Source organism: Aotus nancymaae, unplaced genomic scaffold, assembly GCF_030222135.1.
Source record: "Aotus nancymaae isolate 86718 unplaced genomic scaffold, 86718_ANA_hifiasm-v0.15.2.pri h1tg000065l, whole genome shotgun sequence".
Taxonomy (NCBI): Eukaryota; Metazoa; Chordata; class Mammalia; order Primates; family Aotidae; genus Aotus; species Aotus nancymaae.
In genome coordinates, this window is record NW_026988480.1 from 47288 (window position 1) to 59458 (window position 12171).

Consider the following 12171-nt stretch of genomic DNA (forward strand, 5'->3'; position numbering starts at 1 on the left):
CAGAGACAGCAGAAGGGGCGGGGGGGGCAGAATAAAAATTAGTGCAGAAATGAATGAAATAGAGAATAAAAAACAACAACAAAATGAAGCCAAAAGCTGTTTCTTTGAAAACATCAACAAAAGGACAAATATTTAGCTAGACTGACAGACAAAAATACGAGAGAGAAAAAGAGAAGACTTAAATTACTAAAGTCAGGAATGAAACTGATATCTCTTCTGTCCATGTAGAAATAAAAAGGATGATAAGAGAACACCATAAAAAATCGTATGCCAAAAAAATTAGGGAATGTAGATGAAATGGAAAATTCCTAGAAAAAAAAAAACTACTGAAACTGACTCAATAAGAAACAGGAAATTGAATAGTAAAGATACTGAATTAGTCACTTTAAAATTTCCACAAGGAAAATGCCAGGCCCAGATAACTTCACTGGTAAATGTTTATAGAAGAATTACTCCCATCCTTCACAAAATCTTCCAAATACAGGACTGCAGGGGAAGCTAGGTGCGGTAGCACACACCTGTTATCCCAGCACTTTGGGAGGCCAAAGTGGGAGGATTGCTTGAGCCCAGGAGTTTGAGAACAGCCTGGGCAACATGATGAGACATCGTCTCTAAAAAGTAAAAAATTATCTGGGCATGGTGACGTGTCTGTAGCCCCAACTACTTGGGAGGTTGAGGTGGAAGAATGGAATGAGCCTGGGAGGTCCTGGCTGCAGTGAGCTATGATCATGCCACTGTACTCCAATCTAGGCAACAGACAGAGACCTTGTCTCAAAGCAAACAAACAAACAAAGAAAAACAAAAACAAAGGAACACTTCCAAATTGATTGGGGCCAGTATTATTTTGATACCAAAACCAAAGACAACACAAGAAAAGAAAGAAAACTACAGGCCAATACCTCTTAGGAAACAGACACAAAAATCCTCAATAAAGTACTAGACAGCAAATCCAGCACACAGAAGAAGGTTTATACATCATGAACGAATGGAATTTATTCCCGGACTGTAAGAGTGATTCAACATTTGAAAATCAATCGGTTTTATATAACTTGTGTCTTAGTTTGTTTGTGCTATTATAATAAAATACCTGAGACTGGGTAATATATAAAGAACAGACATTTATTTTCACAGTTTTGGAGGATGGTAAGTCTAAGATCAAGACACCAGTAGGTTCAGTGTCTACTGAGATTGCTCTCTGCTTCCAAGGTGGCACCTGCTGGTGCCTCCTCCAGAGGGGAGGAAGGCTGTGGCCTCACATGACAGAAGGGACGGAACGAAAAAAGGTGGCCTATATAGTTCCCTCCAGCCATTTTATAAGGTAACTAATTTCATTTATGAGAACAGAACCCTTATGGCCTAATCACCTCCTATATGTATCACCTCTTACTACTATTGCATTAAAGTTTCAACATGAATTTTAGAGAGGACACATACATCCTAACCATAACCAATTAACAGACTAAAGGACAAAAAACATATAATCATCTCCATAGACGTAGGAAATGCGTTTAACAAAATCCAATACTTTTTTTTTTTGTAATAAAACACACACACAACAAACTACGAATGGATGAGAACATACTCAATCTGATAATGGTTGTCTGTGAAAGACCTCTAATAGTTATACTAAGTGGTGTATAACTATAACTAATAGTTATACTAAGTGGTGAAAGACTGAATGCTTCCTCCTTAAAACTGAGAAGAAGATCAGGATTTCCATGCTTGCCATTTCTGTTTGGCATTAAACTGGTGGTTCTAGTCAGGAGAATTCGGCAAGAAAAAGAAATAGAAGGCATCCAGATTAGAAAGAAAGAAGCAAAGCTATTTCTAGTGACAGCTGACATGATCTTACATAGAGAAAATCTCAAGAAATTCGGTAAAAAACTATTAACACTAACAATCACAATCAGCAGGGTTACAGGATACAGGATGCTCCCCAAACCGGTGTACAGACTTGCCAAATCCCTATGAAAATCCCAGCTGGGTTTTGTTTTGTTTTTCTATCCCCTTCAGCAGGTGTCTGCAGCCCTAGCCTGCCCAAGCCAGAGCAAGGCTGGAAAGGCTGGCCAGCACCAGAGCCATCGTGCCATGCTTGTGCTGCTTGTTTTTACAGAAATTGACAGGCTGATTCTAAAACTCATATGGAAATATGAGAGGCCTGAAATAGCCAACCTTGTAAAAAGAAGAACAAAGTTAGTGAGTTCAGGCTTTTCAGTTTCTAAATTTACTACAAAACTGTAATAATCAAGACAGCATAGTACTGGTATGAGGAGAGACATTTAGACTAATGGAATAGAACTGAGAATTAAGAAATAAACCTTTTAATTAGGTTATCAATAATAAAAATACAGATAACCTATGTAAAAATGGGTAAAGTAGTAAGTAGATATTTCTTTAAGGAAAACATACAAAGCACATGAAAAGATGCTCAACCTCATCAATCACTAGAGAAACACAAATCGAAACCTTAATGAGACACCACTTCATACTAACTAGAACAGCTGTGAACAAAAAGACAATAACCAGTGTTGGTTAGGATATTAAGAAACTGGAACCCTCATACATAACTAGTGGGAATATAAAATGGTACAGCTGCTATGGAAAACAGTTTGGTAGTTACCGTATGACACAGTGATTCCACTCCTAGTTACCTACCCAAGGAAAACGAAATCACACACTCACATAAAAACTTGCACATAAATGTTTATAGTAGTATGATTCATTATAGCCAAAAAAGTGAAAACCCACATGTTCATCAACTAATGAATAAACAAAATACAGTATGTTCATACAATAAAATATTATTCAGTAATAAAAAAGAATGAAGTACTGATATATTTTACTACATAGATGAAACTCAAAAACATTCATATGCTAAGTGAAAAAAGACATTTAAGATCATGTGTTGTATCATCTCATTTATATGAAATTTTCAGAATCAGCAAACCTGTAGATATGAAATAGATCTGTGGTTGTCTGGGGCGGGTAGGACGAAGCTGGGTGGCAGGTAAAGGGAGTCACTGCTAATAAGTTAAGGTTTTCATGGGAAGATGAAAATCGTCTAAAACTAGCTAGTGGAGAAGGTTGCATAATTCAATAAATTATTAAAACCTAGGAACTGCATACTTTAAATGGATGGACTAGATGGAATGTAAATGATATCTTAAAAAGTTGTTTTGGGGGCGGGGCCGCGGAAGCGGCGGGAGGGAAGGAGCGTCCCGCGCCGCCGCCGCCTCGGCCGCCGCCTCGGAGCCGGAGCCGGAGCCGCCGCAGCCGCCGAGCCGTAGTCAGAGTCGCCGCCGCCCGGCCCGCCCGGCTCCCCGCGCCCACCCCCGCCGCTGGATGCAGGCGGCCGGCGGCCCAGCTCTCAGAGGCGGAGGGCGGTGAGGGCGGCGCGGGCGGCGGCGGCGCGGGCGGGGGCGGGGGCGGTGAGGGAGGACCCCGGCCCCGACCCCGTACTCGCGCCCCTGCCCGAGGGCGCCCGGGAGGCCGCGCCCGCGCCCGGGCCGCCGCCCGAGCCCGACGACGCGGCCGCCGCGCTGCGCCTGTCCCTGGACCAGCTATCGGCGCTCGGGCTGGGGGGCGCGGGCGACACGGACGAGGAGGCGGCGGCCGGAGACGGCGCGGGGGCTGCGGGGTGCGCGGACGGCGGGACGGCTCCGGAGCCCGCGCCCCCCGACGGGCCCGAGGCCGGCGCGCCCGCGACCCTGGCCCCCACTGTGGCCGCGTCGGTGGCCCCCGGGTCGCTGCCGCTGCTGGACCCCAGCACAAGCCCCCCTCCCACCGCCCCGGCCGTCGCCCCCCGACGTGTTCGCCGGCTTCGCGCCCCACCCCGCGGCCCTGGCCGAGCAGATGAGCGTGATCGGCAGCCGCAAGAAGAGCGTCAACATGACCGACTGCGTCCCGGTGCCCAGCTCCGAGCACTTCGCCGAGATCGTGGGTCGCCAGGGTTGCAAGATCAAGGCCCTGCGGGCCAAGACAAACACCTACATCAAGACCCCGGTGCGGGGCGAGGAGCCGGTCTTCATCGTGACGGGCCGAAAGGAGGACGTGGAGATGGCCAAGCGTGAGATCCTGTCGGCGGCGGAGCACTTCTCCATCATCCGCGCCACGCGCAGCAAAGCCGGGGGTCTGCCCGGCACTGCCCAGGGCCCGCCCAACCTCCCGGGACAGACCACCATCCAGGTGCGCGTGCCCTACCGAGTGGTGGGGCTGGTGATGGGGCCCAAGGGCGCCACCATCAAGCGCATCCAGCAGCGGACGCACACCTACATCGTGACGCCCGGCCGCGACAATGAGCCGGTGTTCGCGGTCACCGGGATGCCCGAAAACGTGGACAGCGCGCGCGAGGAGATCGAGGCTCACATCACGCTGTGCACCGGCGCCTTCACCGACGCGGTCCCCGACAGCGACTTCCACGCCAACGGCACCGACGTCTGCCTGGACCTGCTCGGGGCGACCGCCAGCCTCTGGACCAAGACCCCCAACCCCGGACGACGGCCGCCCACGGCCACGGCCGGCCTCCGCGGGGACACGGCCCTGGGCGCCCCCAGCGCCCCCGAGGCCTTCTACGCGGGCAGCCGCGGGGGTCCCCCTGTCCCGGACCCGGGCCCCGCCAGCCCCTACAGCGGCTCCGGCAACCCGGGCTTCACCTTCGGCGCGGAGGATGCGGGCGCCACGGTGGGGACCGCCGCCCCCGAGGACTGCGACTTCGGCTTCGACCTCCTGGCGCTGGACCTGACCGTGCCCGCCGCGGCTATCATCTGGGCGCCCTTCGAGCGCGCAGCCCCCCTGCCCGGCTTCAGCGGCTGCTCCACCGTCAACGGGGCCCCGGGACCGCCTGCCGCCAGCGCCCGGCGCAGCAGTGGGGCGGGGACCCCCCCCCGCCACTCTCCCACGCTGCCTGAGCCCGGCTGCCTCCGCCTGGAGCTCCCGCTGTCCCGCCGGGGCGCCCCGGACCCGGTGGGCGCGCTGTCCTGGCGGCCCCCGCAGGGGCCCCTGTCCTTCCCTGGCGGCGCCGCCTTCTCCACGGCCACCTCGCTGCCCGGCAGCCCCGCCGCCTCCTCCTGCCCCCCGCTGGACTCCGGTGCCGCCTCCGAGAACAGCCGCAAGCCCCCTTCGGCGTCCTCCGCGCCGGCCCCAGCCCTGGCACGGGTGTGCGTGGTGTGCGCGGAGGGCGACGTGATGGCCGCGCTGGTGCCCTGCGGCTACAACCTCTTCTGCATGGACTGCGCCGTCCGCATCTGCGGCAAGAGCGAGCCCGAGTGTCCCGCCTGCCGCACGCCGGCCACGCAGGCCATTCATATCTTTACCTAGAGCGCGCACCTGCACGCGGCCACCTGCGGGGCCGGCGGGAGAGGGGCGGGGCCGGCGGGAGAGGGGCGGGGCCTGGGCGGAGGGCGGCAGGTGTTCACAGATGGGCTTTAACTACCGTCCCAGGCGTGGAGACCGAGACCCCGCAGCCCGGCGGCGCCCCAGCCCTTCCGTAACAGTATTGAGTGGTCAGGTTACAATAAACTAGAGAGAAAAGGTCCGCTTGCACTTTTTTTTCCCTTTTTTTTTTTTTTTAAAGACACCCCTACCCTCCAGGGTGATCCTTAAAAAAAAAACACAAAAAACACGATTTTTACAGCACTCAGTGTTTTCCTTTTGTCCGAAACCGTTTTCTGATTTGACTGTTTTCTCGCCGGCTGGTCTCAGCCTGCACGGAAGTTTCCAGAGGAGGAGGGTGACGTTTTTACTCCCTTTTTGGGGCTAACCATTTATGCTTTTGTACATGAACCATGCGCGGCCGGAGGGGCGCAGGGGGGTGGGGGGCGAGGGGGGTTCCAATCAGAAGTTTCTAACTCTCTGTTAATTATTAATCCCCTTTCTACTGCAGTTTCTGTTATCATTTTTTAAATTTTTAAATTTTTTTTTTTTTTACTTTTTACCTCGTGTATATGAATTTATAGGGAAATAGATACTTTATGGGATAAATTTTAAGAACTAAAATATATTTTATTTTAAATAAAGTAATGGACCTTTAATCTTACACAGCTAAATTACTGATTATATATTTGCTGAGCTGATTTAAGGGTTAAAAAAATTGTATCAAGAGTTTTATTTTTTGACTTCAAAGCCTTAATAAAGCCTCTTTTCTACATGTGAAAAAAAAAGTTGGTTTGTTTTTCTTTTTTATTTATTTATTTTTATTGCATTTTAGGTTTTGGGGTACATGTGAAGAACATGCAAGATTGTTGCATAGGTGCATATGTGGTAGTGTGATTTGCTGCCTTCCTCCCCTTCACCTATATGTGGCATTTCTCCCCATGCTCTCTCTCCCCAACTTCCCACCCCCCGCTGTCGCTCCCCTATTTCCCCCCAACAGACCCCAGTGTGTAGTGCTCCCCTCCCTGTGTCCATGTGTTCTCATTGTTCGACACCCGCCTATGAGTGAGAACATGCGGTGTTTGATTTTATGTTCTTGTGTCAGTTGTTGTTTTTAAAAAAGAAGAAAGTAAGGTCGATTGCAGTGGCTCACATCTGTAATCCCAGCACTTTGGAAGGCTGAAGCGGGTGCATCACGAGGTCAGGAATTTGAGACCAGCCTGACCAACATGACGAAACCCCATCTCTATTAAAAATACAAAAATTGGCCAACTGTGGTGGCATGCACCTGTAATCCCAGCTACTCAGGGTACTGAGGCAAGAGAATCGCTTGAACCTGGGAGGCAGAGGTTGCAGTGAGCCAAGATTGCACCACTGCACTCCAGCCTGGGCGACAGAGTGAGACTCTGTCAAAAAAAAGAAGAAAGTGGCTTTATAGGCTCTGAAGGACCTGCAAATATGAGTTAGCAGGACTGCAGTGATAGCACCAGAACTTTTTTCTTTGCTCCATCTTGAGAAGATGAGTTTCTGACATGTTTTTGACAGCTGTTAACAACTTGAGGGAGAGCCAACTCTGGAGGAAATACAAACAATGTCTAGGATGTCTGCGTGGCATTGTGTTACTCACAGGTCCTCGCCCAGACAGTCATTTCCATGGTAGCGGGGCAGCACAGTCACCACCACAGTGCACGGCTGGACCTTGGAGTCTTCGCCATCTGTGATTTCAGTGGAAACCGTGACTGTGAAGGAACATGTCAGAAGAGGGTCATCTTGGATGTGTGGGTTACAGAGATGCTTCTTCACATGCAGACAGCATCTCCTGGATGACTAAAACTGTGACAAGTGATGAAAAAGGGGCCAGGTTCTGGGCCACAGGGAGCCCAGGGAGTAAAATACAAACTCTGCAATGGACTGTCAAGGCTTGGGGTTATATTTTGACCAGTTCCTAAATGATAAATAGAAACTTAACAGGCCTAGAAAAACGGTGAAGAAGAATTCTGACAGAGGGGACTCTTTCATTAAAAGACCTAAGACCTGCTTGGGGGACCCAGGAATTCCTTCATGTAACAGGGGTGCAGGCTGTGGTGAAGAGACCTGCAGATCAGGCTCAGAGTGCAGGTGATGGCCAGATGGTGAGGGCCACAGGTACCATCATGGGAACCACACAGAAAGATCGATGCCCAGGTGTGCCCTATGTATCTTCATAACAACGTTCTCAACCTGAAACCCAATGCCAAGGACCGGGGTTTAATTTTGGAGATTAGTGCTTCTCAGGATGTGGTCTATGGACACTTGTAGCCCTATCGCCAGGAATCTTGTCTACAAGCAAATTCTGGGCTCCATCTTCTCCCCACATTAGGTGGGCCCTGGAGGCAGTAATTTTAACAAATACTCTTAACAGATAAGGTTGGTCCTATGCATGGACAGAAAATCCAAGAGAAGGAGCAGTTTTTAAGCAAGACTCCATTTACTTGGACAAGCTGAGTCTGTGCCATACTCACTCATGCAAAAGATGGGACAAGAAAAAGTATATATTAAGTTTTTACTATATTGTATTTATTTTGTGTCTGTTTACTCCCTCATAAATCTTGAGTTCAGGTATTCATAGGAATTGATTGTACTGATACTGATAATTACAAACAAATACCATGCTTGTGAATGATTTTTGTAACATCACTAACCCTGATACTGCTCTGGGACTGTGACCTAAATTTGGTCTGTAAATTTATGTTAAGAAATCCTTACTTCTAACACAGAGCTGAGGCTGTGGCCCAAGGTTCTTCTATTGGGATGTTTGCCCAGCCTCGGTCTCACATAACCCTGTGTGCAACTTGACTTCAAGAAAACTCAAGAACAAAGGGAGTACAAAGTCACTGTGATACAAAGCAGAGCATGATTATGAAGATCTCAAAATGCCTTCTCAGAAGTTTTGCTCAATATAACTGGCTTGTATCTAGAAGGTGCAAGTGTTTCTAACTGGAGATGACAGGCAAGGTTTCATGAAGAAGGCATTTCAGCTTGGCTAAAAGGAGAGGTGAAACTTAAACAAATCAGGTGAATGAACTGGTTCAGACTTTAGCCTTTAATAATCTTACCAACCCAAATCAAAGAAATTTCTAGATCAGTGACTCTCAACCTTGCCTGCACATTAGAATGCTCCAGAGGTTGAAAAAGTAAAACAGAAACTTAAAAAGTCACCACCAGCGAGATTTTTATTTAACCAGCCTGGGGTGGTGCATGTCAAGATACCTTCCTAAATGGCTGCATGTCTCTTATGCTCAGTTGAAACCAGTTCCAAGGGACTGGTTTAGAAGTAACCATGACCTCAGGAACAGGGTCACAGCAGAAAGCTGGCAACACTGTGGGATTCATTTTGTGTTGAGGTTATATTACTAACATGCTAACTCAACATTCATTTACCCCACATTTTGTTCCTTAGGGGACTACCTTGATTTGATTTCATCCATAACAAATGCAAGATTCACCAGATATGACATATTTCATTCATAAATAAGAAATGTCCTGATTTAAATATTTAGCTTATATATGAAAAAACATCCTCTGGCATTTTATCATTTGCAGTATATTTCAGGTAAAATTTAAGGTATGAAAAACTGATTTAATTTGTTGATATTATTAATGTTCTTTGTACACTAAAAGGTGGATAATCAACCTAAACTGAAAAGCATTATGCTGATCAAGGTGAATAAATACTTTTATTTTCTAGACACAGTTTAAATGATCTTTAGTTTTTGAAAACCAGGAAAAAAAGCTTTAGAATTCTAGGTCAGCACAGCAAGTGACCCCAGCTGGCACCATGGCTTACCTTTGTAATTGTCCAAGCGCTCACCAGCTGGCAACACAAAATAATACTGGGTGTCTCTCCCATGGTACAACATGTGTTTAGAGGTGTTTCCTATCTGGTAACCAAATTTATAATGGAAGTCCTATGATCCAGTCCATGGGGAGCAAAAAATAGTATAAATGAACATGTGAATGACATCCCAATACACACACACACACACACACACACACACACACACACAAACAACCTGCAGCCTTCATTGTGCCCAAGGATGTTCTTTAGAGCCAGGAAGAGGGTAAGTGACAGGTAAGCAGCATTCCCTCTTGCATAGCGCACGTGACAGACCTCCCTGCACCCTGCAGTGCTCTCTGTTCCCCAAAGCCAAAGGGCTTCTCAAACAACCCCGAGATTCCTCACCGGGGTCTGTGTCCTCTCCTTGCCCAGGAACCTCCCCACAGTCACAAATCAGACTGTCATGGCCTCCTCAGGGTGAAGGGTCCCGGCTGCCCCTCAGCTTCCCCACTGCTAGGCACTACACAGCAAGAGGAGCAGGAGGGAGGGGTGGGCGTGCCTCAAGTGAAGGCCAAGATCTGGCCTCACTGGAGGACAAGGGTGGGGCTTCCTAGAAAAGGGGTCAGGCAGAAAGGCAGGGAGGCCAGTGTCCTGGCTAAGAGGATGGAGAGGGCAGTGTCAGGGTCACTGACAGGTGACAGGTCCTGCCCTGCCTCCCCACCACCTGAAGCATTCATCTTTTTTTTTTTTTGAGATGGAGTCTCTGTCACCCAGGCTGGAGGGCAGTGGCGCAATCTCGGCTCTCTGCAACCTCTACTTCCTGAGTTCAAGCTATTCTCCTGCCTCAGCCTCCCAAGTAGCTGGGATCACAGGTGCCCGCTACCACACCCAGCTAATTTTTGTATTTTTAGTAGAGACAGGGTTTCACCATGTTGGTCAGGCTGATTGGCTTTCATCTTTTTAAATCCATCCTCTCATTTCACCCTCACAAGACCCTGAGCGACAAAATTACAGTGTTCTTCTCCATGGCCCAGATGAAGAGTGAGGGTAAGTCTGGGTTAGAGATGCACCCTGGGAGGGAAAGGGCCATGCTCCTCACTTTGGGTCACATGCCTACCTTCTTCTCACGGGCAGCATTAACAGAGGCCCCTGCTCTAACAAGGCTGTGGAGCAGTGGCTGCCCTGCCATGTTTCCTGGTGAGCAGGCCCTTGTCTCTTCATGAAATTCTGAACCTTCTCAACCAGGGGGCCCCTTTGCACTCCTCTCATTAGTGGCTGGGGAAGCTCACTTATGCCTAACCAACTTTCTAACATTCAACTGCAGGCCGAATTCCTTCACAGGTGGGAAGGACATCGCTGTCCATTCCTACAGCACCCATGACTGCTGTGACTGCCAGGTGCCACTGTCTTGGGTCTCTCAGGACAGACATGGGGGTTGTCCACATACCAGTTTTCCTGACATGCAGAAGACACTGAAGACGGTATGTGCCTCCAGACCATGGTGGGGCTGCACCTGGCAGGCCATGTCCTGTGGAGCCGGGTTGACTGTCAAGTACAGCTGAGCTTTACCCAGTAAGCCAAGCTTTGAAGCTAAAGGGAAAAGATCAAGCAGGGGTTTCACCCATGAGGGAGAATTACAGCAGCGTAGGATTAATTTTTTATAGATAAACCTTATAGCAGGGGTTCTGAACATAGGGTCCCCAGACCAGCAGCCTCAGCCTCACCTGGGAATTTGTCAGAAATGCAGATTCTTGAACCCTACCCAGACCTGCTGACTCCAAAAGTGAGACTCATTGATAGTTTTTGCACACACTAGGGGATTCTGAATTGCTGGGGTTTGAGAACCACTGCCTATAGCATTCAATAATATAACAAACACTCACTGGGTGGGGCAGGCACTATCCTAGGCCCTGGGGAGACAAAATTGACTCCCTACCTGGGGGCCACATGGCAACCACCCAGACAGAAACCGAAGCATAAGGGGGAGATGATGCTAACAGACCCATCACCCAGCAAAGCACACTTTCTCCATTCCCCTGGATTCCCTCAAAACCTCGGACATATACACACATAAGTACAGCTTAGTTGACTGTATAGCACTGATACAGTTTTATATTTATTTTATTAACTGTATTAATATTGTAACTATTTTTCATGTTGACATATAGCATCCAAAATCACTGTTGTAAATAGCTGCACAAGATGCCATGGAACAGATATACCCTAACATGCATAACTGTTATCCCCAACAATTACACATTTTGTTTATTTTCTATTTTCTGTTATTATCAATCACCCCATAATGATTATTCTCATACACATAGTTTTTTTAATGTTTAATGTATTTTTCTTGAGATGGATTGTAGAAATGGAATTTACATGTCAAATGGTTTAAAACCTTGATGGTCATTATCCTCATCATAACAGCAGGTACCATCTATCCAGCCTCTGCTACACACCAGGTGCCCTGCTAGACACTGTTCCTGTACTATCCTACTTAACAGTCGCAACAACCATGGAAGACAGATCTCATAACAAAAGCAAAATCTAAGAGAAAAGGGTGATGAATTCTGTCTGGCTGACCAGGGAAATCTCAATAAAGGAAGACACATTTGAGTGAGCAGTGTTGGGGTGTCAGTCTTATACTGGGCTTAGGAAGGGATGTGGGGAAAAGAATGGGCATTCCAGCCAAAATAACCACAGGGAAAGACTTAGAGTCACGAGGGGGTCTGGTGTGATCTGAAGAGCATGGGAAGAGAGGGCAGCAGTCAGTGAGGGTGTGCAAGGCCAAGGGAGAGGAAGCCAACAGGAGACCTGGAGCCTGACTGCACCACCTGGCAGCCAGCCAAGGATACTGACCAGGCCCGCGGGCCATGGAGAGGCTCTCAGGTGTCTCCTGCAGCAGCAAGGAATATGATCCAGCTAAGAGAACTGTCTTTACAATTGCCACTGGGCAAATTTCAGAGGCAAAAGAAAGAGATCCA

The 12171-nt window shown here is 48.5% G+C and overlaps 1 protein-coding gene across 1 annotated transcript; it reads left to right on the forward strand.

Annotated features, from left to right (window-relative positions):
* Positions 1 to 1256: 1256 nt before the first annotated feature.
* LOC135270742 (RNA-binding protein MEX3D-like) lies at positions 1257 to 5489 on the forward strand. Its single transcript, XM_064366763.1, is given in 5 exon segments — positions 1257 to 1318; positions 3172 to 3409; positions 3411 to 3778; positions 3780 to 5302; positions 5440 to 5489. Coding segments are annotated over 5 exon segments (2241 nt in total).
* The last annotated feature ends 6682 nt before the right edge of the window (positions 5490 to 12171 follow it).